This window comes from Mus caroli, unplaced genomic scaffold, assembly GCF_978045245.1.
Source record: "Mus caroli unplaced genomic scaffold, Mus_caroli_1 scaffold_9, whole genome shotgun sequence".
Classification (NCBI taxonomy): Eukaryota; Metazoa; Chordata; class Mammalia; order Rodentia; family Muridae; genus Mus; species Mus caroli.
Window position 1 is genome coordinate 1,329,719 of NW_028227264.1, and position 27,262 is coordinate 1,356,980.

Below are 27,262 nucleotides of genomic sequence, written 5' to 3' on the forward strand. Positions count from 1 at the left end.
CAGGGGGCTATGCTGGTCATCTGGAAAGAGGGAAGGAATTACCCAGATCATATTGCCCTGTGCTCATTGTCTTGATGCAGGAGGGCCCATCCACTGTGGCTGACACCACATAGGCGGGTGAGTCTGAGCTATGTAAGAAAACTTGCTGAGCGTGAGCCAATGACTGAGCCAGAAAGCAAATGCAACTGACTCCTCCATGACCTCTGTCCCAGGTCCAGCGCGAGGGAGCCCCTGTTCTGCCTTCCTCCAGTGATAGGTTATGACTTGGTATTTGGGAGCTGAAATAAAACCTTTTGTCTCCCCAAGTTGCTCTTGTCCCGAGTGTATTAGTGCAGCAAGAGAATAAAACTGGAAAAAATGCCCAGGTAGAAATGTTCAATAAATGTTCCATTTACCCTCACCTTCTCATGCCCAGTTTGTTGAATAGTTGCCTACCTTCCAGCAAATACACATTTTAGCAGGAAGGCTGATACCTGCACCTTCTCATGTTGATCGGTGCCCCACCCCCACCCCCTCCTTCCTCCTCAGGCTACTAAGTCCGGACTCACCTTAGTCCCCACTTGCCAAGTTGCACTGACCCCATTATTGATGCAATACATCAAAGCTATGCTGAGCAGAATTTTTTATGTGGATAATTCAGACCCCAGCATCTCAGTGGATGAGGTTACGGTGATTAACATAATAAGTTTGTGCAGCCTTGTAGTCTAGCCTCTGGTGCATCCGTAATATTCTCAGAGGGAGTGTCTAGAGAGTCCAGTGTTCCTTTGTTCTTCCTGACTCATAGCCAGCTGACGGAGTGGGGTGGAGGGTTTATTTTTGGTTTTGTTCTGTTTTTGTTTTGAGCATTATAAGATGCTATGTCTTAGTTAGATGCTACTAGTGGTGACCAAAAATATCTCCAGAAACTGCTGAGTTTCCCCCACCCCCACTAGTGGGAGGGGGTGCAGGGGCGAACATCACTTCACTCAGAAGGAACTCAATGACATTTTATGGTTTGCAGTGCCATAGGGATGGGTAAAGGGGGGTCAAGCATGAGAACAGCCAGCTCTAAGGATGACACAGGGTAGAATTCAGATTTACCTGCATAAAGTAAATAAATACAATTTCAATACCAAGTGCAAGCCTTTAATCTCAGCACTCGGGAGGCAGAGGCAGTTGGATCTCTGTGAGTTTGAGGCCAGCTGGGGCCACATAGTGAATTTTAGGCCTGCCAGGGTTACATAGTATGACCCTGTCTAGGGGGAAGGGGGAGAATTGAAGTATAGAAATCATTTCGAGAAGAAAAGGCCACATCAATATTCCCTCACGGATGGAAGGAATAGTGGCTCGTGACAGCCCCACCCAGGAGGACCATAAGCGGTCAATGCTTGCTTCAGAGGAGGTAGTCTTATTCCTAGGTGGTATAGCACTGCTAAGTCACCATTGCTTGTGCAAGCAATCATAATTAAATGCAAGTGGGCCCCAAGACAAATAATAAAAATGGTAACAAGACAAGGAGGGAAGGAGGCTTGCTGGGAAGGGGTTTGGTGGGACGGGAAAAGGGGGAGGTAGATAATAGGGAGGAGCAGAATGTGGACTTTGAACACAGAAGGAAGGCAGAGCCGTGCTGCTTGCTCATGGGGCACTTTAGAGCAGATAGGTGCAGTTATGGGCTTGCTTTCATCACTAAATGAGGACATCTCCCGACAGGCAATTGCACAGATACGCCACAGAGGTGTAGAGGCTCAGGACTTGTCAAGTGAGAAAAAAAGTGAAAGTTTTTCCAAAATTCCGAGACGTACACATTTATTGAGAAGCTTTGTGTCATGGGTCACAAAACATGCAGGAAAGTCAGAGCCACTCCTGTCCAGGCAACAGAGGAGCCCGGACCTACAACTGGGTTCCTCTTCCGCTCTCCAGAAGGTGCCTGAGGCTTAGGAGCCAGAAAAAGACTAGAGAATGTCATCCTAAAATTCCTCACAGTTCAGGCTTTTTATGAACCTGTATCTGACAGGACTCCTCTAGAAAAGGTAATATTAGTAAAGATGGTGTGTACTTTGAAATCTGAGAGTTGTCACCCTGTTTCTTCATTGTATATAATGAGCCAGAGATAACATGGGGAAACTTGGCAAATACAAGCTCCCTCCTTCAGGGGTGGTGTAGAGAGCACATGGCATGCCTCGGCCGCATTTTTGTGGCCGTCCTGGTCATTCCTTCTCTATGATCTTTACACTAGGACTCTTGAGTGCTCTTGGGGATTGTCATGGCCAAGACAGCTGGCTGCACTTCAACCTCCTTCTGCACCCAGAGTTCCAAGTCCCTCCTAGCTGGGACCCAACACCCCCTGCCCCCTTTTCTGAGCTGCTTGTAGGTTTCTGACATTTGAATCGAGCCATCCTGCAGGATCATGCCTGTGCTTACTCACTGAGCCCATCAGTCAGCATTTCCTGTTTCCATTCATGCTGTAAGTGAAAGAGCTGTAACAAAAAGAGATTGCCAAGACAAATAATGGCTGGGGCTTACACAAATATTTTTTATCACAAGCCTCTTTTAAATAGGCAGCCTTCCGAAACCTGCATTCCATGCTTTTCAGGAAAGCCAAGTCATGCTAAGCGGACTCAATTCATGATTTAAGGCTATGTCTATTAAATTCAATATGAGATAGATCTTTGGCTTGGCTCTTGAACTTTCTACTAGGGATAGCAAGTAAGATAAGGGAATAAATTGCTTCTTTTAGGTCCCCGTGGAGGTTTTAACTTGTTGGTGATTCTCAGGAAGTTGTGAGGAAGTGAAACCTACAGGAAAAACGACTTGTCCTTTCTCACAAGGGTGGGCTTCTTATCAAGGCCCTTCGGGGTGGGGCTAAGGATGAACCCTGCAGTTGTCAATCTCCAAGTTAGTCACTGTTGGTGCCTTAGCAAAGCGCTTCTTGCTTTATTTTAGTAAAGGTTGATCACCCATCAGCTCACCTTCTCCCTTGGCAGCCTGCAGCCTGGAGACAAACGACCTTAGAATGCCCAGAAAACAGAGCAGCTTTCAAAGCATGGGAATCTGGCTCTTCCGTTTCCTGCAGAGTGTTTTGGCAGCTAGCCTTCCCAGCCGCCACCCACTTCCTTCCCCTAACTGAAACTCTCTTTTCTCCACTCTTGTTTATTTCCAGTTTGTGTCTTAAAGTACGGAATTGAGCTTAATTTCTCTATTTAGACACTCGAGGCGATGATCTCGTTCATTGTCAGATGCATGTGGCATTTACACCATTGCATCTAGGATTAAAATTGTCAAAACAGTTTTGTAAGGAAAAAAAAGGGTAGGTAAGACTGACATGTTTTTCTTCCTATTTTTAATGTGTCTATCCTGTTGAGTTGTGACCTTTGCATCGGCTGTTGAGTCCCACACTATTCGTTTATTCACTTTTATGTCAGGGACCGTGTTAGGTGTAGAGACAGACAAGTAAGGCTGTTCCCTCCTCTAAGGAAGAGCTAGCAGACTGGGCTCATGAGGATGCAAAACTTAGGAATGGGGGCGGGGAGAAACAACAGCAGAGGTGGAAGATGCTCAAGAGGGAAAATTCCCCTGCCTGAGATTCAGGCAAGCTCCTAGGATGTAAGCCCTTGGACTGGGGTTTAGATGCTGTGTCTAGGAAGCAGGGAAGGAAAGAAAGGAATTTTCTAGGTGGGAAAGAACAGCAGAGATGATAGTAATATAGTAGGGTTGTTTCAGGAAACTTGGTAGCTAGATGCTACTACAGAATGAGGGATGTGCGTGTGTGTGTGTGTGTGTGTGTGTGTGTGTGTGTGTGTGTGTGTTCCTGCATATGTGCATCTTTGTATACATTTGGGATGTGAATGTGTACAGAGGTCAGAGGACAACCACAGGTGTCAGTTCTCAACATGTCACCCACCTCACCCTTCCCCTTTTTGAAGACACTGTCTTAGAGGTCTGAAACTGAACAATGAAGGCTACACTGGCTGCCTATCCAGCCCCAGAGATCGACCTGCCTCTGCCTGCCCAGTCTGGGATTATAAACATAAGCTACCATGCCTGGCTTTTTATAACATGGGCTCTGGGAATTGAACTCACATTCCTATGTTTATGCAAACATTGTACCAAACTGAGTACCTTCCCTGCCCTGAAGTGTGGGGGGAGACAGAGCAGGGATGGTTTACATGAGCAAAGCTTTAAGGCTTCATGGTAAAGATGCTCAGAACTTTTTTCTCCTTGAGATGACCGCAAACCTATGAATGGAGGAGAGTGAGGGGACCATGCTGAGAGTTAAGACAGCAGCTGATGCTAAGCAGAGGAATGGTTATAAAAGAAATCCTCTGTATCTCTGAGCAGGTATCTAAGGACTTGTGTTTGTGTTACTTACTTTTCCTGCTGCTGTGATAAACTACTGAGAAAAGCAACATCAAAGCAAACAGTTCGTCTGGCTCCCAGTTTGAGGCTGTAGTCCATACGGTGTGGTGGGCAAGGCTGGTAGCAGGAGTGGGTGGTATTGCATCCGCAGTCAAGAAGCAGGGAAAGAAAAATTTTCTTAGCCCAATCTCTCTTTCTCTCTGTAGTCCTCACATCCCCAGCATCCTACAATCGCCTTTGCATCTTAAGCTTTATCTTCACAGCCTCCTCACAGTAGCCTCTCAGGACCTCCTTGCAGGGGAGTAGAAATCACTTCTAACTTTGCCCACAATAGATGGAGTCATGAGAATGGTCCCATCTGCCGTGACAAGGAGGGGTATTCTTCCAATTGTTCAGCTATAAATCTTTGCAAAGAAAAATTAGTTAAAAAAAAAATCAGGAAGTAGGGAGGGCAGGCAATGAGGGAGGGGAACAAATGAGAGTGAAGCTATGAAACCTATCCTTTTCTATAGTAAGCTAAAACATTAATTTCAAACCATAAAATTGACTTGTCAAATGCATATCAGTGGTCATAAAAGATGTTTTATGTCTATTGCCCGTATCCTTACCCCTGGAAATTTATTCTGAGAATATACTTTGAAAGATATTAAAGCTCATATGTAGCACAAATTCAGTGAGTCTTTCTACATGCTGGTGACTGCTGAATTGTTCAGTAACAGAGAGAACTGTTTTACAAATTTTGACACCCTAATTAAACAAAATTATATACTACTGTTTTTGTAATCACAAATTCTAAAAGGTTGTAGTACAGAAATAAAATTATACTTTTAAGATAAAGAAGACTATAGAATTATGTGTAGTCTATAAAAAATAGGTATATGGAATACTAAAAGAAAAAACAAGAATTAATGTCCCGAGCTATTGTTCTCGCCGACAAGAACACATTCGGACGACCGGATTCTTCTGCAGCAAAAGCTTTATTGCTTCTTCAGGAGGGAAGACCCAGAACCCGGAAAATGGTGCTGCTTATATAGCCCTCAGCGTGGTGTGTCAGCACCTGATTTGTTGCTCGCCCATCACCTCATTACTACGCCCCGAGATGGGCAGTGACTTGGCGTAAATTCACTCTCGCACCTGCGCACAAGGCTTGTTTACTAGTTAGGCACAGCGGAAGCCATCGCCATCTTGTAATGGCGATTGCTCACAGCTTTCCACAAATTAAGTGTATATATAGTTTAAAATAACATCTGAAAAAAACTATTTCCACCAGTTCTTGTTGACATTTCTATTTCCCATGAATCCTACATCTTCATTTGTTTGCTTTTTCCTTTTTTTCTTCTGGAGCTGCTGAGGATTTGAACTCAGGAATTTCCTCATGCAAGGCAAGCATTGTGCTCTCCGCCTTCAACAGTAACCCTTAGTATTTTTATAAGACCTTAGTAAATAAATTCATGTACTTCTACTTCCTATCTGTACCATTAATTATGGCCTTAGTCATATTGTCAGTAGATGGTCCATATTCCAAAATAATTTTTACATTAGTAGTATTCTTCCCAAATGATAATGGACAATCACTGCACATGAGTGTCTTGTTAAAATACTGAATCTGTTGGGGCTGTAGAATTAAGAGCACTGGCTGTTCTACAGGACTGTGTCTGATTCCTAGCACCCGCATGGCTTAGAACTATCTGTAACAGGGGACCCATGGTTTCTTCCTACCTCTGCAGATACCAGACACACAAATGGTACACAGATATACAAGCAGGCAAAACATTCATGCACATTAAATCAATTCAAAGTTGTTGTTTTTAATGCTAGTTCTGATTGAGTAGATCTCATGGGTCCAATAGTCCACTTCTTTAACAAGGTCTTAAGAGATGCTGTTGCTTGCTTTTGGTCCATGGATCTCACGCTAAATACCAAGGCCCTGGAGCTCTCTCTTGAGTGGAAGACAATACTATTGACCCAGTATCTATCGTGGTTTTGGAAAGCAATACTCAAGTTCCATCTGTCACCTCCACAAATAGCACAAAAGCCATGTCTGAGAGGAGGGGAGGTGTAGGTATGTATATGTGTGCTCATGTACACACAGAGGCCAGAGGAAGACATGGAATATCTGATTCCATCACTTTCTACCTTCTTCCCTTGACTCAAGATCTCTTTTCAATGAACCTGCAGCTAGGCTGTTGGCCATCGGACCCCAGCAATCTTGTCTCCCCACACACGCATACCTATTGTGCTGAGGTTACAGGTGCATACAGCCATACTAAGATTTTTTTCATCAATGTGGAGATTTGCACTCAGTTCCTCGTGCTTGAGCAACAAGGGCTCGCTCTCACCCACTGAACCCCCACAGTACCATTTCTGTCAACTGGAAAGGAGTCTAAAAAAGGAATATGATTCTGGAATCCAGCTGCCACCTTTCCTCATATGCCCTGATCAGTATCCTTAAGCCATGCCTCCAACTTGAAATTTGCTCACCAACAGAATGGATCAGGGGCCCAAAAATAAGAAAGGATAACATATGCTTGACCCTTTGATAAAGTTTGGAGCCTAGTTACAAGGGTGAAAATCTCATCTACGTCAAGAAAAGCTTTGGTTGGAGTTAATACCGGGAAGACAGCTCTTGGCCTTACAGTGAGTCCTTGTGGCCTATTGGATCTGATAGGGTAGAGGCCTGCCTTGTGCGATGAAGTTAAACATCTTCCATTGTGAGGGAGGTGCCAGGTCACCTCTATGTAGGCATGGGATACCTTGTAGTGGCCTTGTGTGGCAGGGCTAGGGGCCGTTGTGAGTGCTTGTACTGTTATTAAACATTGGTTACTGTGTTCTGATGATAAGAGCTCATTCCCTACTTGTTTCCGTACAGTGACTGAAGCTGGCTTTGGGGCTGATATTGGGATGGAGAAATTCTTCAACATCAAATGCCGAGCTTCTGGCCTGGTGCCCAACGTTGTCGTGCTGGTAGCCACCGTTCGAGCTCTGAAGATGCATGGAGGTGGGCCTAGTGTAAGTTCTTGTTTTCTTCCTAGCTTTAAAAAAAAGCCAAGGAGTGAAGAGATAACTCTGTGGTAAAAAGCACCTGCCAGTCTTAGAGGACCTGGGTTCAGTTCCAGGGGATCTTACACCCTGTTCTGGATTCCACAGGCACCCGCAAAATCGCAGTGCTCATAAACAAACGGGTTTCATGCACACATAACACATAAGTAGTAAGCCGGGCGTGGTGGCGCACGCCTTTAATCCCAGCACTCGGGAGGCAGAGGCAGGCGGATTTCTGAGTTCGAGACCAGCCTGGTCTACAGAGTGAGTTCCAGGACAGCCAGGGATACACAGAGAAACCCTGTCTCGAAAAACCAAAAAAAAAAAAAAAAAAAAAAAACACATAAGTAGTTAAAAAATGTAAAGCCATATATGACCTGTAGAATTAACTCCATGGTTAAGAGCACTCACTGACTGCTCTTCCAGAGGACCTGGGTTCTATTACCAATAAGCAAATAGTGCCTCACAACTCTCTGCAGCTTCAGTTCCAAGGGGTCTGACAACCTCCATACAAACAGACACACAGGCAAGACACCAGTGCAAGCGAGTGAGTGAGTGAATGAAAAATTATATGCATGTATGTATAATTTGAAATGTTCTCTTCTTCCTCTGCCATGCCCACATTTAAATTCAAACAGCTTTGATCCTCTAAAAGGTTTAAAGTCTGTTTGTCTGATTGGATCTTTTAAAATACAGGAAGAAATCTTGGAGACACATAGAGACCAGCAGTGGTAGCATCACACCTCTGCTGAGGAAACTGGTCAGATCTAGAATTGAGTCCAGAGTTTTTCCAGACCTCCAGACTATAAAAATACCTGGCATGATTTCCAGTCCCACTGCACTTCTCCTTGACGTGTGTGCCATGTTGCTACACTGTGATTTCTTCCCAGTTATTCCTTTCTGCTCCTTCCTTCCCTTCTTAATCCTGTGGTTCTTTGGCAGAGAAGATAACCCAAGGTTTGGGACCATAAGTAGAAATGTCAATCGTTAAGTCAGTTCCCATTACCGAAATGAATACCTGATACTCAACTCATAAGGAGATGTGATTTGTTTCCACTCACAGCTCTGTAAGTTGTAATCCTCTGGTCAGCATTTGTACATGAAGCAAGGCAGTAAGTCCGTCAGGCTGGGAGCCCAGGACAAAACAAAACTCACCTCCTATGTAGGGGTTGGGCGTAGGGGCAAGGCTCCCTGTATTTCCCCTGACAGCTCCCATTAGGCCTCTCCTTCTAAGACTCCACCACTTCCCACTAGCTCTCCCCAGGAGAGCATAGCCTCATAAATGTCTGGAGAACCTTGAAGGACCAAACTGTTGCATGAATGAACAATAGTAACCAGGGAGGGCTGTAAAGGCTGGGCTTGGCCTCATGGCATTTTATGAATGTCTCTCCTCTTCAGGTTCTGATTCCCTTGCTCTCAGGAACTGTCTAATTAGTTACTGGCCCCGGGGCCTGGCATATTCCATATCCAGGAAATGTTTTCAGTAATGGAGTAACAAATGAACTTTGATCTTCCAATCCGACGTCTCTCTTAATTCTCATCACCCACCTCGATGCGTTTGCCTCTTTCTGGGATCTCCCTTCAGTTGATCTGGTCTAGTTATGTCTCTTTGTGCCAGCGTACTGTGGAGATCCAAAGCCAGGCTGTTCCTCACATTTGACCTACAAGTGACCCTTTTCAAGGGTATCTGCATTTCACCAGTGGACTTTATCTTACTTTTTGAGGTTTGCAGTATCCAGCCTACATAAGATAGCTCTATTTCAGTGAACTACAGGCTCAAAACCCTGTGTGTATTTGAGAATTAGCTTATAGGTTCTGCAGTCTCTTTGGGATCTCTATGCAAAGGACGTTAGACACCTCTTCATAGTTGTGTTTGAATATATTCCAATGGAAGTTATTGCTTATTTCATAAAGATCTTCTATATCTTCGTACAGATCTGTTCCCGTATATGCTTTCTATCTTTAAATAACAGATTATTTCTGTTCTTATATGTTCTTTTGTCACTATCGTGTCTGAATTCACTTAGTTGTACTGATTTAACCTACCACGTCTTTGGGGGATTCTGGGCTGCCATTCATTGCTCAAAATGAGTTCTTTTTTTTCCCTTCCCGTCTGTATGGTTTCTTCCCTTGTCCCTGGCAAGGGCTTCCCTGCTAATTGCAGTGCCGTGTTGGATGCGGTACTGGCTGTAGGCATCTTCTTAGTCCTCATCTTCAAGGGAGTTGTTTAAACAGCTCATTGCTGAGTGCGTGCAAGGCTTGGGATACATTTGTAATGAGGCCTAAGGGATTACCTTCTATTTTTAATTGGCCAAATTAGCATAGAAACTGATGCACGCTTTTCTTCCATCTTTTAAGATGACAGTTTGAGTGTTCTCTTTGAGATTGTAAGGCTTGCTTAAATTTGTGCCTTGCCAGAACAAGCCTAGTTTAGGCAGCTATATCTGCTTTGCAAATAGCTGGATTTTACCAGTCAGTTTTCTAATGTTTTGAGTCGGTTCCCCCGCCCCCCATTTATATGAGTAAGATGTTAGATATACAAAAATTAAAATTTTGAACTTTTTTTTCTTAACTAGGGAAGGTTTGTGTAAAAATTACAGTAATTGATTTATTCAAAGTTGAGTAGACCTCTCCTTTTAAAGCAGACCTATTGCTATAGGGAAGAACATTTTTTTTTTCTAATTCATGGGATGGATCTTAATTTTTGTCTCTTTATTTCAGGTAACTGCTGGGGTTCCTCTCAAGAAAGAATATACAGAGGAGGTAAAAAGATCTAATGGTTCAGTGCAGTCAGTGAGTAGCTTCCAGTTGACTGTCAATGAATGTACAACTTAGAAATGTACTTCTCTGGACGGAGGAGATGCTCAGTGGGTACCCACCTTGAAAGCGTGAGAACCTGAGCTCCATCCCTAGCACCCGAATATAAAACAAAACATAGTGGCAAACACTTGCTTTCTCAACACAAGGGAGGCAGAGACAAGTAGGTCTCTGGGGCTCGATGGCCAGCCAACCTTCTTCATAAGCCGTAGGCCAGGGAGAGACTCTGTCTCCAAAAGAAAGGTACCTGAAGAATAGCCAAGGTTCGCCCCACATGCATGCATGCACGCACACACACTAGAATTTCATTTTTAAAAAGGCCCATGAAAATGGATGGGATAAAAGGCTGAAACCCTTTCAGCTAACTCTTGAAGCTGAAGAAACGATAAATATAGACTTATTTGCTGTCCTCTACTCACAAGACAGCCATTGGAGCCCAGAGATGAGTGAAGCTTTTACCTATGTCTTCTTTTGTTGTAGCAAAAGTTGTCTCTTGGGAGATGCACACTTGTTTTTATGACATAGGAATGCAATCAGTATCTGTCCTGCAAACAAACTGGTTAGCTGGTGACAGTACCACTTAGTTCCTACAGGTGGTGCCATGGACCCCTTCAGCATCCCGGGGACTTTTGCTCCCTAGCTGCAGAGGGTGGGCTTGCCTACATTCTGTCAGTCCGTCTTACTTAGCAGGAGTTGCCTGGCCCCAGTCTCAGATACACGTGCTTGGACCCAGAATAGTTTTAGAACCTACCTTGACCCTGAATCACCTCTATCTGTAATCATATTTCTTGGAAACACAAGGTGACTTGGGTCTCCGGCAATAAAGTAAAGAAAAGATAGAAACAAAAGTTGCCAGTGTGGTGAGGCTGGGTCTAGCTTGGGGTGTGGGAGGGTTAGGTAAGGCATAATGACCCAGCTGCCGGTGGTTTCTTTCTAGAACATTCAGCTGGTAGCTGATGGCTGCTGCAACCTACAGAAACAAATTCAGATCGCTCAGCTCTTCGGGGTGCCCGTGGTGGTGGCACTGAATGTCTTCAAGTGAGTCCAGCTTTCTGTGAAAGACACAGAATCAGTTTGTTTGATTTGGTTTCATTTCCCCCAATGTGTTCTCTAGTGTTACTGTGGAAATTAAACACACAGAGTCAATGAGCACCTGTCTGGTTGTGGGTAGGGGGGTAGGGGGATATTTTGGTTTTTCCTGTTCTACCCAGTGATTCTGTCTGATAGACCGAATGAATGATCAAAAGAAGATATTATGCAATTTATTGATTAAAAACCCATAATAAGGTTGGGTGTGGTGGTGCACACACCTTTAATCTCAAAGGCTCCAAAGGCAGAGGCAGGCAGCTCTCTATGAGTTTGAGGCCAGCCTGGTACTACAGAGCAAATCCAGAAGAGCCAGGGTTTACACAGAGAAACCCTGTCTCAAAAACAAATCAAAGAAAAGACCACTTGAGTCATGTTAAAGGGATTCTTTCTACACGCTTTTTCATCATGTCTGATTTATTTAAACACGTGACCACTTTTGATGTTCACAATATATTCAGTGTTAGGGAGTGAAGTTCTGTATAAATCGTTAGTCTTTCTCTCAAAACATCACTAAGTGAATACAGATGCAGAATCCACAAACGTTCTCATCACCAGGACGGACACCCGTGCAGAGATTGACTTGGTGTGTGAGCTCGCTAAACGGGCGGGTGCCTTTGATGCGGTCCCCTGCTATCACTGGTCGGCTGGAGGCAAAGGATCTGTGGACTTGGCTCGGGCTGTGAGAGAAGCTGCGAATAAAAGAAGCCGCTTCCAGTTCCTGTATGATGTTCAGGTAAATCTACCAGTGGAGTGGCAGCTCTCGTATCTTGTAGAAGGCCAGCGCTTAAAGCACCGTTTATATGACCCATCTTATGTGGTCTTCTTGGAGACTCAACAGTGAAAGAAGCTCTTGACTAAAGGTGTTAGCCATCTGATGTGCCCTTTGCCAAGGGTAGATCATGCCCCTGCCCCAAATCTGTGCTCTTAAAGCCAAAGGTCTGCTTTCAAACATTGGGCCCAAGGGAGGAGATGGCTCTGGGTGGTAAGCTATGCTCACAGGGATTGTCCTTCGAACAACAAGGCTTTTGAACAGTATCAGAGCTACTCAATTAGAAGGCATGCTTCGTGTATCTCCTATGGTTCTTTCGTGTGTAGTGTGTGTGTGTGTGTGTGTGTGTGTGTGATATGTGTGGGCACACACAAGTCACAGCATGCATGCAAAAATCAGAGGTCAGTTTGTGCGAGTCAGTTCTGGCCTCCCACCACACCACGTAGGTTCCAGGGATGGAACTACAGGCAGGCGAGGCTCAGCAGCAGGCACCTTTATCCACAAAGTCATCTCATCAACCCTCACTGTGGTTTTCTTGCCCAATATCTTACATAGCTTTTCCTTGTAGTAAAATATGTTACCATTTACAAATCGTGATATTGAGTACATTCACATCGTTATGCAAACGGTTTCTGGGGCTATTCTCATCTTAGAACACTGAAGCTTGGTATCCATTTAACAGTCCCCCACCCCCACCCCACCCCCTTCCAACAGATCCTTCATTGAACCACCATCCTACTTTATGTCTCAGAATTTAACTTTTTAGATGCCTCTTATGAATGTGATCTTGCCAAAATAGTTGTTTCATTTTTATTGTTTCACACAGTCCATGGATGATGTCATAGCACATGTGAGAATTCTCATTGCTTTTAATACTGGATATTGTCTTTTCTACGTGTGTGTGTGTGTGTGTGTGTGTGTGTGTGTGTGTGTGTGTGTGTGTATGCTGGGCTGTATAACCAGCAATGGGAATACTGGGTTTTCTGGCGTGGTCTCTCTCTTTTTCATGGGGGCAGGCGGGTTTGGTGTTTGGTCTTCTGAGACAAGCGCTCCTATAATCCTGACTGACCTTTTTTTTTAATTTTTAATATTTTTTATTACATATTTTCCTCAGTTACATTTCCAATGCTATCCCAAAAGTCCCCCATAGTGCCCCCTACTTCCCTACCCACCCATTCCCATTCTTTTGGCCCTGGCATTCCCCTATATTGGGGCATATAAAGTTTGCAAGTCCAATGGGCCTCTCTTTCCAGTGATGGCCGACTAGGCCATCTTTCGATACATATGCAGCTAGAGACAAGAGCTCTGGGGTACTGGTTAGTTCATCATGTTGTTCCAACTATAGGGTTGCAGATCCCTTTAGCTCCTTGGGTACTTTCTCCAGCTTCTCCATTGGGAGCCCTGTGATACATCCAATAGCTGACTGTGAGGGCCTTAAATTTCTAATCCCTCCTGCCTCTACCTCCTTAGTTCTTGGATTGCAAGCATGTGTCACTGTATCCAGCCTTATAATTCTTTTTTTTTTTTTTTTTTTTAATGGTTTTTCAAGACAGGGTTTCTCTGTGTAGCCTTGGCTGTCCTGGAACTCACTCTGTAGACCAGGCTGGCCTCGAACTCAGAAATCCGCCTGCCTCTGCCTCCCGAGTGCTGGGATTAAAGGCGTGCACCACCACGCCCGGCTTATAATTCATTTTTAAACTAATGTTGGCACTCAGCCTTGGTGGAAGAGGCACATTGGGAATTCAAAGTTGTTCTCCAGTCCATGGTAAGTTCAAAACCAATGGTTCTGTTGTTTTGGTTTTTTGAGACAGGGTTTCTCTGTGTAGCCCTGGCTGTCCTGGAACTCATTCTGTAGACCAGGCTGGCCTCAAACTCAGAGAAAAGATCCGCCTGGCTCTGCCTCCCATGTGCTGGGATTAAAGGCTCGTGCCACCACCACACAGTCAGAGCTGCATGGGACCCTGTCTCAGGAAAACAAAAATCTGAGTGCTACAAAGCTTGACCCACCCCACCCCCCCTCCTTTTTGTATGTGTGTTTCACTTTTATTTTAATTATTTTTCTTTCCTAAGTGTCTATTCCTTTTTCAAAATTGTCATATGTTGACATACCAGAGCTGTATTTATTTGTAAGGTACATAACTGATACACCATGGACTTCAGGCAGGGTCCTGTTAGACCACACTTCCCTCTCTGTGAGGCTCAAGAGCTGTGAGTGGAATCACGGGAACTCGTTTTTTGCAAAGGGATGACCCTGAAAGCAAGCCTTGCCCTCTCCATTGAGAGTTAGCCTGAACCGTCCTCCCTCGCCCTTCCTCTGAGTTTACACACATTTTGAGGTGTGACCTTCACAGCGGGGCAGGCGCACATTTGTTTTTGTTAGGTCTTTCCTGTTACTTATGTAAAACCATAGAGCCTTTCTCTGAGTTGAAACTGGGGCTGCATGGGAAAAAATCAAAGCACAGCCAGCCGTGAGTTTATGACCTGAGACAGTCATAGCCCCCTCTCCCTAATTTAGGCTTGGTTTCTACCCTGCAAGTCATTTTCAAAGCAGAGTGTATTGGGGGGTTGTTGTTGTTGTTGTTTTGGGGGTGTTTTTCTTTCTAGTTGGTTTTGAGAAAATTACTTCATTTTTCTTCAAAGATTCAAATTTGAACATATTCCAGTTAGATGTGGCCACTGTGACTTTTCTTGTCATAGAAATTTAAGGCATTTGCCACCAGATCCTCAAATTTTATAGGCATAAATTTAAAATACATGTATGCATGCACATGTGTTTACATCTATGTCTATGAAGTAGGGAGTTTTTAGAGTAGAGGTGTGATTAATTCACTCATTTCCTTTTTTCAATGTCCTTAGGGTTTTACATACATTACTGTGCATATGGGGTTGAATCTGTAGAATTTAAAGCTGCTCTGTATATCTTACTCACTTTGTAGCCTTTAGGGAAGTGGGGGAAGGGACTCAATAAGAACGCTTACGAGCCACTTCTCATTATCCATGTCCCTGCCCCTTCTCTGTCCTCGTCTGTCCTCTCTCCCTTGGTCACCTGTGCCTGCATGCCCTTTGCCCTGTTTCTCCTTCCTCTTTTGTAGGTCCTGGCGGGCCCTTTGGGTCGTCTGTGACAAGCCGCTGCACAGGTGCCATTGAGTTTCTTGTTGGTGACTCTGCTTTTCTCACTCTGGGTTGTTTTCTTCTTCACTTCTTACCTAGCATGAGCTGCCTTAGCAGAGATCGCGCTTCCATCCTGCCCGTCACCAGCCGCCTCCGAGTGATTCATACCCAGTTCCCACAACAATATCCAGAACAGATCTTGCCCAACTCTGGTTCTCCTGAGTCCTCCTTTGACCCGCATGCACCTCCATAGCCCATCCAGTGCTTCATTCCTATGTGCAAAATGGCCACGAGAGATCTGAGCCTCACTCGAGAGTCAGCCTGACTTTTGAAGCGTCCCCTTCACTGTCCCATTTGCCCCCTCCCAGCCCTGTCTCACCGATGAAAGAAACAGCATTTGAAAGGGGGGCAGGGGTGGGCAGTGTGTGATTTCATTTACGTGCCCTGTGAAAATCGGAACATCATTGCCATGGAAGTTTCTAGAAATGCATTGTTCCTGCTAACACTATGAGGGAATCTCCAGTGGCAAGCTATGGAGGTTCCACTACAAGTTGAGAGGCCACCATCTACCCCATCCTATTCTCGAAGGACGATATCATAGTACCCTCGTTGTAGCCTCAAAGTGGACCTTAAAGATACCAAATATTATAAAATATATCTCAAGAGAACAGTTCCCTTCGGATTCGGGGGTGACATCTCAGTGGACATGAAATAGCTTTGCTGTGCAGTTAGGAGCGTCCAACACCAAAAAGTACCCAGGCTCCTTGAACATGAAAGTAAAATGGATCCATGACTTGTGCTTGCACTCTTATGCACGCACACACACACATTTCCAAGTAGGTTTGTGAGACACAAAGGAGATGATGCATCATGAAAATACCCGCTCAGGCAGGCATGGTGGGAATCCCAACACTCGGGAAGCTGAGGCAAAAAGTGAAAAGTTCAAAAGAAAAGGGGAGGGGACAAGTAAGTATCGCTAGTCCCTGCAGAGTTCTGGTTGCGAGTAATGACGAAAAACATTTCTTATTTTCAGTGACGCATGCAGGTTTTCTAGCAATGAGACATCTATTCACTTCCCAGAGCCCAGTTAGTGTTGCCCGTCACACGTGGCACTTGCCTTGGAAGAATGTTTCTCAGGGGATCTCGTGAACCTGCTGCTCAGGGTAGAAGCTCAGGGTCCAGGCTCCTAGAAGTACACACTCACCCCTAGGTAGCTCACTGTGCTAGTCTCTGGTGCACAGTGTGATTTGTGTCAGAGATACAGACCCCTGATGTTCCTGGTAACGATGACATCTGTTCCCAGGGTACCAGGTAGTACGTGTGTCGTGCAGCTCTCTTATACCTGTGTGGTCTGATCAGTGCAAATGAACATGGTTGGTTTCCAGTTATATGTCTGTCTGGGTTACCGGAAAGGGTGCCTGCCAAACTACAAGTCCGTCATTTAAAATTCAGACTTCATTTAAAATACAAACTATGGGCTGGAGTAATTACCACGCACCTGGAGATTTATATCTGACTTGCAAGTTATTAATTGATCCTTCTCTTTGAATATTTTATGGGCCACAGAATACATGATTTCAGTATCACAGAATAAAAATGATTTACCTATGTGCTTTCAGCTCCATGGCCTTGGAGACACAAAAGAACGCTATCTTTTATTCAGCACATCTGGGATGCATACCAATGACTTTATTTGGTGCAGAGCTGAAACAATAGTGTGGCCTTGCTAAGATATGGTCAGGGTTAGGTAGCAGAATGCTAGGTAGTATTTTTAATCAATCACTCAGAAGGGATTTTTTTTTTCCAAGCTGCTGCCATTAGCATCTGATCTCCAAGTGAGCGGAAATGTAACCATTTATAAGCCATTGGCTTGGTTTTATTGTGTTGTTTTACATTTTTCTCTCTTTCTTCCTGGTGTATGCCCACATGTGTGTGTGGCCACAGGAGGGTCCGCATTCCCGTATGCACTTGCAGGTCACAGGAGATCGCTCTAGTGCATCACTCTCTACCTTATTCCATTGAGAGAGGCTCTCTCACTGAGCCTGGAGCTAGACTGGCAGCCAGCAGCCTCCTTCGACCTTTGCCTCTCATAGCACTGGGTCTGTCTGTACACGCGTGCTTTTGACATGGATGCTAGAGTCAAACTCAGGTCCTCACGCCTGCTTAGCAAGATCTCTTGGCCACCGAGACCTCTCTCCAGCCCCACAAAGCCTTTTTACATGGTTATTTCTAGCAGTCTTGTTTTTTTTTTTTTTTCTTTTTTTTTTTAAGATTTATGTATTATATGTAAGTACACTGTAGCTATCTTCAGACACTCCAGAAGAGGGAGTCAGATCTCGTTACGGATGGTTGTGAGCCACCATGTGGTTGCTGGGATTTGAACCCTGGACCTTTGGAAGAGCAGTCGGGTGCTCTTACCCACTGAGCCATCTCACCAGCCCCCGCAGTCTTGTTTTTTAACCTTTAGTTCTGTTTCACTTTGTTTTGTTTTGTTTTCTTTTTTAATTTTATTAAAGCATTATTACATCTCTCCCACCCTGTGCTCCCTCTGACCCTGCTTATGCTCCCACTTACGCTCTCTAATTAATGACCTCTTTGTACTTATAGTTGATGCATATATATGTGTGTGTGTGTGTGTGTGTGGAGGGATGCATAGATATATAAATCCTATCAGCTGAGTCCCTTTTTGCTTGTGTGTATATGGTTTCAAGGCTGGCCACTTTATATTGGATAATGTATTAAAGGGCTCATCTCTGAGAGAAGCTATTTCTCATCTCAGTAGTCATTAGTTGCCTGAGATTCTTGTCTGAGAGCAGAAGTCCCTCATCTTACCCTCCACATTCGAATTGCTATTAAAATTGTTACCGTTTAGGCAGCCATTTTGAGGCAATACGGTCTCACAGGGAATGTCTCCATCTTCTGGCTCCTTCAATCTTTCTCCTCATTCTTCTGTGAATTTTCCGGAGCCTTAGGTACAGGAGTTGTGTTTTATAGATAGATAGATATAGATATAGATATAGATAGATAGATAGATAGATAGATAGATAGATAGATAGATAGATGTAGATGTAGATATAGGTATATATTCTCTGGGTTTATCCTCTGGGGCTGGGTCCCCACAAGCCGTTAACCTCTGTGTTGGGGCCAGTTGTTGTTTTCTGTAATGGGCTGCATTTGCAACAAAGAGAAGTGTCTGCTGAGGAGGGCTGAGAGCTATACTCCCCCGTGGTTATAAGGATAAGTATCAGTAGAGGTAGGACTTTGCTGCTCTGGTAAAGTGCATTCTCCTCTGAGATCCAAGATCTCATGAGGCCTGGATTGTTGGTCAGGTTTCTAGTACCAGGCGTGATTTCCCTCCCTTTGAGCATAGCTGTGGTGATCCAGGCTGATAGAAATATTATTCTGAAAAGATTCTGGGGGCTGGTGAGATGGCTCAGTGGGTAAGAGCACCTGACTGCTTTTCCAAAGGTCCGAAGTTCAAATCCCAGCAACCACATGGTGGCTCACAACCACCCGTAATGAGATCTGACTCCCTCTTCTGGAGTGTCTGAAGACAGCTACAGTGTACTTACATGTAATAAATAAATAAATCTTAAAAAAAAGAAAAGAAAAGATTCTGGAAATACTCAAAGAAGCTATAAAATCAAACTATTGAAAAACTTGTCTTTTTAGTTGAATTAAGCAGCCAATACATCCCAAAAGGTCTTTACCTAAGCCTTCATACATACTTTTGTGATACACAGTCTGGGCATGGCAGAGCGGCCATGTAACCCAGCACTGGGGAAGCAGAGGCAGATCTCTGTGAGTCCAAGGCTAGCCTGGTCTACAAAGCAAATTCTAGGCCAGCCAGGGCTATTCAGTGGTGTTAACGTGTTAGCAGTCACCAACAGCTGTCTTAACTGTCCTTGTAGGTCCACGGCTGTGTAGGCCCAGGCTTCTCCTGCCTTCCACTTCCTGTGCAGTCATCATTCTTCCTTCTGCTTCTTGAGATCTTTCTTGTACTTCCTTTAGGACGCCGTCGAAGTTGTTTGGGGTTTGTTTTATTTTCCCACACTGGCGATCAACGCCAGAGCTTTGTGCATGCCAGGAGAATGCTCTGCCATCGAGCTACACCCTTGGAAGTTTCCTTTAATGCCTGGCCAGCTTTTACAGATCTCTATGCAATCTGCCCCCTCCTGACTGTTTCATGTTTACCCAGAGCCTTGACTGTCAGGAGTGTCTCTCCTTCCCAGATGTTTATTGTGCCATGGCTTGCACTCTGTTAGGAATTGTTACACAAAAGATCCCCAAAACTTGTGCATTACACCTCAGCACTGCAAAAGTACTTTCCCTTGATGGCTGTTTTCATATTTAGCACAGGCTTGGCCAAGGCCTACTATGTGTGAGCCACTCTGCTAGACATGAGGCATACCAGGGTAAGGGAATAAACAGACTCATCCCCTGTGCACACAGTCAGGGGAATGCTGATAAAAGAATAAACACTCATAAGTTACTTTATCATTTTACTTGTTTTTATAAAAGCTATCATTTGCCTCAAAGCAGCTTAAGTGAATCTTAGTTCAGCAGAAGATCACTTAGACTGGCTTGCCCCCCAAGAGTGTAGACCTCTCTTCACAACCAAGCAAGGAAATAATGGAAGGTTCCTTTGCTGAAGACACAGCATGCGTATACTACCCACAGGGAGGGTAGCGCGCATATGGGACGGTTTTCCCACTAACCCTAAGCGGTAAGCTAACTGAGATGTTTTCATTTATTTACTTGTTAAACACTGTAGGAGAAGTCTTTCAGAACCTTGGCCTGGGGCTTCCAGCTCAGTGGATTGGAGTGCCTGCTGACGGCCATGCGGCTGTGACAGAGAGAACCAGAGGGGACGAGACTATCCCAACACTTACCTCTTCCTGTTTTGCCTCCCACTATGGACTCTGTAGGAGTCCCATTTAGTACAGGTCGCAACGTCAGCCTGGCACGGGAGTGGTATTCCCAAAGCACTTTCCATTATAACACTAGCAAGGAAGATATTAGTTATCAGCAAAAGATATCCGCACTTGTGCTCACAGAAGGCTGGAGTGGTGCTGAGACAGGAAACATCGGGAGCTTGGCAGAGATGGAAAGATGTATAGGAACTGCCTGCTTAAGGATTAGGGCTCCTGATGATTGCCATCCTCCACCAGGGTCTGGTCGTTGTTGTGCTTGATGGGAGAATCCTTTCCTGCTAGAAAGATCTTCTATCATCTCATGAAATTTTTATTTATCTTGGAGTGGTATGTGCTGTGTCTGTGTTTGCACATGTGGAGGGCAGAGAACAAATGTGAGAACTCATTTCTCACTTTGCTACCATTTGGGTCCCATGGATCAAACTCCAATCGGACTTGTCGACAAGTATCTTTACCTGTTGGCTCTGGCTCCACGACATGGTTGACCAGCAAAGACAATGGTGGTACCTTCAGCACAGCGCCTGGAGCAAGCTCGTCTTTGCATGGTGATGTGCTGTGCAGAGATGAGATTGTCAGTTCATGTACAAAGTCATCTGTCACTGTCACCTCCCCACCTGAGCTTTCCTTTCTCTTCTGGAACTCTTATACACCCAGGAGCTTGTGCTTAGATGACAGGAAATGTGTAACCAGAACACTGAGGGTATGTATGCCCTCCAACTGCAAGCCAAAAGGAACCCTCCCTTCCTGCTTCTTTTCAGATACAGTCACAATAATAAGAAAGTACCACTGGGCAGTGGTGGGACACACCTTTGATCCTATCACACAGGAGGCAGAAGCAGATGGATCTCAAGGCCAGCCTGGTCTACAGAGCAAGTGCCAGGGCAGCCAGGGCTACACAGAGAAACCCTGCCTTGAAACAAACAAAACAGAGGGGGTGGGGGGAGAAGAAGGAGGAAGGGAGGGAGAGAGATACATAGATAGATACATAGATAGATGGGTGGGTGGATGGATGGATGGATGATGGTTGAGAAAAGTATGTGCTACAGCCCTTGACCTCAGAGACCTGTAGCCCATCTTTACTCTTCAGCTAACATTAGCTTTAAACTGTGTATGTTAGAAGTGTGTTGAGCTTCCTGCCATAGTCCTTTAATCTCAGCTACCCAGGAAGCTGAAACAGAGTTTGAAAGTACAAGGCTAGCCTAGGCTACCCATAAGTTCAAGGCCAACTAGAGCAATTTATTGAAAACTTGTTTGAAGAAAAAAAGAAAAAGAAGAGAAAAGGAAAAAACAAAAACAAAAAACAACAGGGTAGGGGCTGGGGATATAGCTCAGTGGTAAAGCATTTGTGTCTTGGGAGCAAAGCCCTCTGTTCAATTCCCAGTACTGAAACTAACAGTATCCTCAAGCTTATCTCTATCTGCATTTGTGCCATAGCTCTTTATATTAACATTCCCACACCCTCCCAAGTCTATGCCCACATGGCAGCTGCGCTAACTGCAGCTCACCCTCAGACACAGGGATAGAAACAACTTCCCTGACCTCTTGCTTGTGGTTCACATTCTGCCCTGCTGGAAAGTAATTAGCAATTAATAATTAGTTGTCCCTTTTCAGAGATGAACTCTCACATGGGATTTCTCATGTGAGAGTTCTTCATGTGGTTTATAAAAGGCACCTTGCCAGCCAGCAGATTTTAGGATTAAAGTTACGTCCAGCCACTAGAGTCTATTGGTACCTCTGAATCCATCGGTACTTTCCAAAGCAGCATGAACCTTGCCAGCAGCCCCTCCTTCAGGGAAGAACACTACAGGTGCTCCCAATGTCAAAGAAGGGAAGGCTGATGCATATTAATACTGTCCCTAATGCAATGATTCTCAACCTTCCTAACACTGTGACCCTTTGATACAATTTCTTGTGTTGTGGTGACTGTCAGCCATAAAATTATTTCATTACTATTTCATCCCTGTAATCTGCTATTGTTATAATTTGTAAGAAATATCTGATACGTGACCCCTCCCCCAATGGGGTCATGACCCACAGGTTGAAAACCGCTGCCCTAAAGGATTTGTGGGAGAGGTGGCCTTTGGCATAGACTTGAGAGCTTCAGAGAGCTTGATGTTTGAAGAGGACAGGGAAAGAGACTTCATGAGCAAATCCCAGAAGGAAGAAGGAAGCAGAGGCTGAAACTCCTCAAGCAGGGTTGTCTCTTGGCAGACCTTACATTGCTGTAGTGCTGGGATTTTTCTTGCTGAGGTGTGTATTGGGAAGGTTGGACTTGCAGTAGAGACTGTTCAGAGTAAAGAGAGGCTACCTCAGTGATGAGCCAGCTGGTGCCCTCCCCAACCCTCCAACTGCTGCAAGAACGCGTCACTTCCTGCCTCTTCCCTTGCACGTGGCATTTGATGAGTAGGAATTAGGGTTGGTATTTTTGTGGCCAGTGTGGTTTGTTTCTTAGCTGAGGGTGGGAGGAAGAGGGCTTACACGTGCACACAGGTGCACTCACCCATGTATGCTCCCCTGAAGGCCAGAAGTTGACCTCGGGTGTATTTCCTGTCACCTTCCAGCACTGGTGTGTCTTCACACAAACCACAGGGTGGAAGTCAGAAGATGGCTGCATAAATGGTTCTCTCCTCCTACCACATGGGTCCTAAGGATCAAACTCCGGTCTGTCGTTGGGCTTTGCAGCAAGCTCCTTCACCTGCTGAGCCATTTTGCCAGCCTCCATCTTGTTTAAAGCACAGCACGCTCTTTACCTAAGCTGGCAGATAAACTGAGCCTGTCTCCACCTCCCCAGCACTGGTGCATCAGAGCCATAATTGTGTGAGAGCTGGATCCAAACTTCGGTCCTCAAGCTTGTACTGCAAGCTCTTTAACCACACAGCCGTGTCCCTGGCCCATGAGCTAGGTTTTTTGGTTTTTGGTTTTTGTCATTTTAATAGCTATTTTCTTGATTACAAGTGAAACTATTTTTTATGTAGTTATTAGTTTTTGCCCATTATTAAATACCTTTTTATTGACGTTCAAAAATTTTTAGTACCAATCTTCTGGCTTTGAAACTATCCAAATCGCCGGGCGTGGTGGCACACGCCTTTAGTCCCAGCACTTGGGAGGACAGAGGCAGGCAGATTTCTAAGTTCGAGGCCAGCCTGGTCTACAGAGTGAGTTCCAGGACAGCCAGGGCTACACAGAGAAACCCTGTCTCGAAAAAACAAAAACAAACAAAACTATCCAAATCTTTATCTTCTCTCATGTACCTTTATCCCTTTCCGTTCTAAGTTTTATGTTTGTAAATTCCAAAGTTCCTAGGTCTGATGATACACACTCATAGTCCTAGTGCACGGGAGTCTAAGTCACCCTGTCTCAGGAAAAAACAACAACTGTTTTAATTTTATGTATTTTATGCGTATGCTTCTCCAAACACGTATGGATGTTTCTGTACCATATGCATGCCCTGTGCTTTCAGAGGCCAATAGCGGATGTCTGATTCTCTAGGACTAGAGTCACAGACAGTTGTGAGCTGCAATGTAGGTGCTGGGAATGGAACCCAGGTCCTGTGAAAGAGGTTCTTAACCACTGACTGAAACTATCTTTCCAGTTCCTAGGGGAAAATTACGGATCTATAAATCATTTCTTTTGTGACTTATTCTGGTATGTGTGTGTGCATTGGTGTGAGGGTATAAATGTGAGTGGATTGTCAGGGTTTCATGTAGTCTAGGCTATTCTTTTTTGGTTTTTCGAGACAGGGTTTCTCTGTATAGAGTCTAGGCTATTCTTAAACTCACTAAATAGTCAAGGCTTGACTATCTGTGAATCTCCCAAGTGCTGAGAATGCAGGCATACATGACCCATGTCCAACCTTATGACCTTCTGTTGTCACCATCTTTAAGAAATCCTTCCCTCCGTTGGGAAGACAGAATCCTGTGATATTTAGAGTTTTCGTTTTTAAATCTCTCCCATATTAGATTTTTTGCAGGGAGAAGGCCTGGTGTGGTTTTATTTCTTTCTAATCAAAAGTCCACTGGGTCACTGACCCTTGTCTGTTATAACTACCTCATGTCTGTGGAGATGCCCTTCCCAGTCCATTCATCTCTTCCGTGTGTTAGTTCATCTCTTCCTGTGTTGTTATCCGAGAAATTGACTAATATAGTTTTGAAGTATTGTTGATACTTGATTTGTGCCATGACTCTCTCTTCCTTATGTATTTTATAGCCAGTTGGTCACATTCCAGAGTCCCAGGTGCTCTTGGGTTTTCATTGAAATTGCATAAAACTAATAAAGTAAGTTATAGAGAGCTAATGTGTGAATAACACTGAGTCTCTTCATTCATGCGCACAGCATTGGTCTCCACCACTTATGGTCCTTTCTGTATTCTCCAATGAAAGCTTACAAATACATGCACCTGCTGTGTATGGTGGCTTGTGACTTTCATACCTGCACTCAGGAAGCACAGGCAGGCAGAGCTTTGTGGCTTTGACATATAGTCTGCATAGCAAGTTACCAGTCCAGCAAGGACTACATAGTGAGGTCCTGTCCGGAGGTGGGTGGCAGCGACAGCGGTGTGGGGATGGAGGGACCTACATTTTCATTTCTGTTTTATTTGTTAAATGTCCAATATTTAAGTTCCAGTCCACAGAACAACTTGACAGTAACACAATCTGCTGTCCTGAAAGCTGTGATTATTCTAAGCAGTTTGTGGCTTTATCAGAGTTGGGAAGGTAGCAAGAACTAGGTTTTTGTATGTCATCATTGCGTAACTCCTGCCAGTAGAATATACCATATGCCCTTGCTGTGTACGGTCTATAGGGTCATCTGCACAATGAGGAATGCTGTCCTTACAGCAGGGTCACACCTAGGTTTCCTGTCCAGTGTTTTCCAGATAGCATCACACACATTGATTTACTAGTTTCCTTCACTCTGTTATTATCTGGTTAGGTTGATTCATTGGTTGTTCTGTTTGGAAGGAGTCGGGGGGTTGTTTTGTGGGGTTTTGTCGCAGTTATTAAGGGGTTCGGCTCTGTGAGATAGACTCCCTGTGTTGCCCAGGTTGGCTTACACCTTACAGTGCTGCCTCAGTCTTCCCAGTGCTAGGCTTTGGTGCTGTAGTGTACCACTACAGCTGTTGTCTTTGCTAATCTCTAGTCTTCTCAGAGCTTCTCCCACATTGCCTGATTTCCCAGCGCTAGCTAATGTGACCGGAGAGTCAATGTCCGCATCTCCGACGTAACACCCAAACGTATCCGCATCACTGTCTGTGAAAGCCGACCGTTCTTAGGAATGCTTTTGCATCGCATAAATCATTATTTTAATGTTGAGATGGATAAAAATGGTTAACTAGGTTGACAAGCTTCCTTCCTGCCAGCTGATTTCTGATGTGAGCATTTCAGTGCCTGGATGACCGAGGGAGAACGGATAGCTAGCTTTGAATACTACGCTTGTGGGGGAATTTTCAGTCAAAAATGTAAAACTTCGCCAAGCTTTGAATCGCATCTTCAAGCACTTGAAGGCAAATGATTCTGTTGCCCTTTGTGTTTCTCCAGCTTCCCATCGTGGAAAAGATAAGAGTCATCGCCCAGACCGTCTATGGAGCCAAGGACATTGAGCTGTCTCCTGAGGCACAGTCCAAAATCGATCGCTATACTCAACAGGTAAACAAGATCCCCACACTCCTCTTAGGCAGGGTGTCTGCCCTGTTATCTCAGAATGCACACCTTGATTTTAAGTTCCGTCTCCTAGTGAAGCTCTACTCAATTGCCAGAGGATCAACAGAGAAAAAAGTATCGGAAGCCTTGGCTAAGTAAACCATCATGATTAAGACATTTACTCCCTGACTCAGGCATCCTTGATCTCCGAGATCATGAATGCGGCTCTGGTTTGCAGAGCTGAGGATGGAACCCAGAGCCTGGTTCTTGTACTAGGTCAGCACTTTCCCACGGGGCTCCATCCGTATCTGATGTATGTGGTATGGGTGTCATCCATGTTCATGCGCACTCCCAATCCCTCAGTCAGAAGCACTGGGAATTGTCCCTTTGGTGTGCAGAGGGGAGTCAGCCTTTGATTCTTTACTGCCCTTTTCGCTCTACTGTCTTAAAAATCCTTGCATGCTACCAGTGAGGTGAACACAACGGGAGTGTTCAGTGAGGTCTGTATGCAGGTAGTTCATTACCTTGTTCTCAGGGATTGAAGGCTACACCATCTTCTACCTCTAGACAGGGACAAGGGCTGGAGGGGCTGTAGCCCAAACGTCCCTGTGCCGCAAATACTTCCACCTGCTTTACCCTTGCTACACAGAAGTCAGCATCTCAGTTCCATGTCAGGATCGCTACATTACAAATAACATTGTTGACTTTCCCCTCCAGCCCCTTTGTCCTATGTAGAATATGTGTGATATTTTGTTAAATACTATCCAAGTTGAATGTTCTCTGCGGTCTGATAAAAGTCATTTTCTCAACTGGGCAGAGTGGTGTCTCAGACCTTTAATCCCAGTGCTCAGGAGGCAGTGGCAGGCAGATCTCTCTGTGAGTTCGAGCCTGGTCCACAGAGTTGGTTCCAGGACAGCCAGAGCTACACAGAGAAACCCTGTCTAAAAAAAAAACCAAATGTCTACTCATCTGGCAGGGGTGGCACCACAGTCATGAAGTCAGTTTTCACAGGCGAGGCTTACCCATTGCACCCGGGATTTGCTGACCCTGCGATGTCCCCAAATGTGGGAAGCCTGACTGCCTAGTTTGTGGTGGCGGATGACCTCACTCACCCTCTCCCCTGGAGAAAAGAATGTTTTTTTCTTGAAGTCTGAACTTGTATTCTTTTGGCATGGCTCGTTAGTTTCTATTTTCTGTTGTACTGGCCCTGGATCTACAAGCCTCTCTCACATTCTCAGCCAGGGCTCAACACTGGCCCCAGCTTCTCTCTCTCTCTCTTTTTTTTTTTTTTTTTTGGTTGTTTGTTTGTTTTTGAGACAGGGTTTCTCTGTATAGCCCTGGCTGTCCTGGAACTCACTTTGTAGACCAGGCTGGCCTTGAACTCAGAAATCCGCCTGCCTCTGCCTCCCAAGTGCTGGAACTAAAGGCGTGCGCTGCCGCCACCACCACCCGGCTCTCTCTTTCTACTTTGTGTGTGTGAGAGAGTGTGTGTTTTGCACATATATGAGCATACGGGTGTGTGCATGTGTGCA

General features: G+C 44.9%; 1 protein-coding gene across 4 annotated transcripts in view; it reads left to right on the plus strand.

The window, feature by feature from the left end:
• Mthfd1l (methylenetetrahydrofolate dehydrogenase (NADP+ dependent) 1 like) overlaps positions 1-27,262 on the plus strand; it is a 202,896-nt gene that overhangs the window by 106,196 nt on the left and 69,438 nt on the right. For all 4 annotated transcript variants that reach the window (XM_085842593.1, XM_021173653.2, XM_021173654.2 and 1 more), the window contains exons 21-25: positions 7,205-7,344; positions 10,096-10,137; positions 11,129-11,229; positions 11,836-12,013; positions 25,629-25,736. In XM_085842593.1, coding sequence (XP_085698719.1) covers positions 7,205-7,344; positions 10,096-10,137; positions 11,129-11,229; positions 11,836-12,013; positions 25,629-25,736 — 569 coding nt within the window. The remainder of the gene's footprint in view (positions 1-7,204; positions 7,345-10,095; positions 10,138-11,128; positions 11,230-11,835; positions 12,014-25,628; positions 25,737-27,262) is intronic.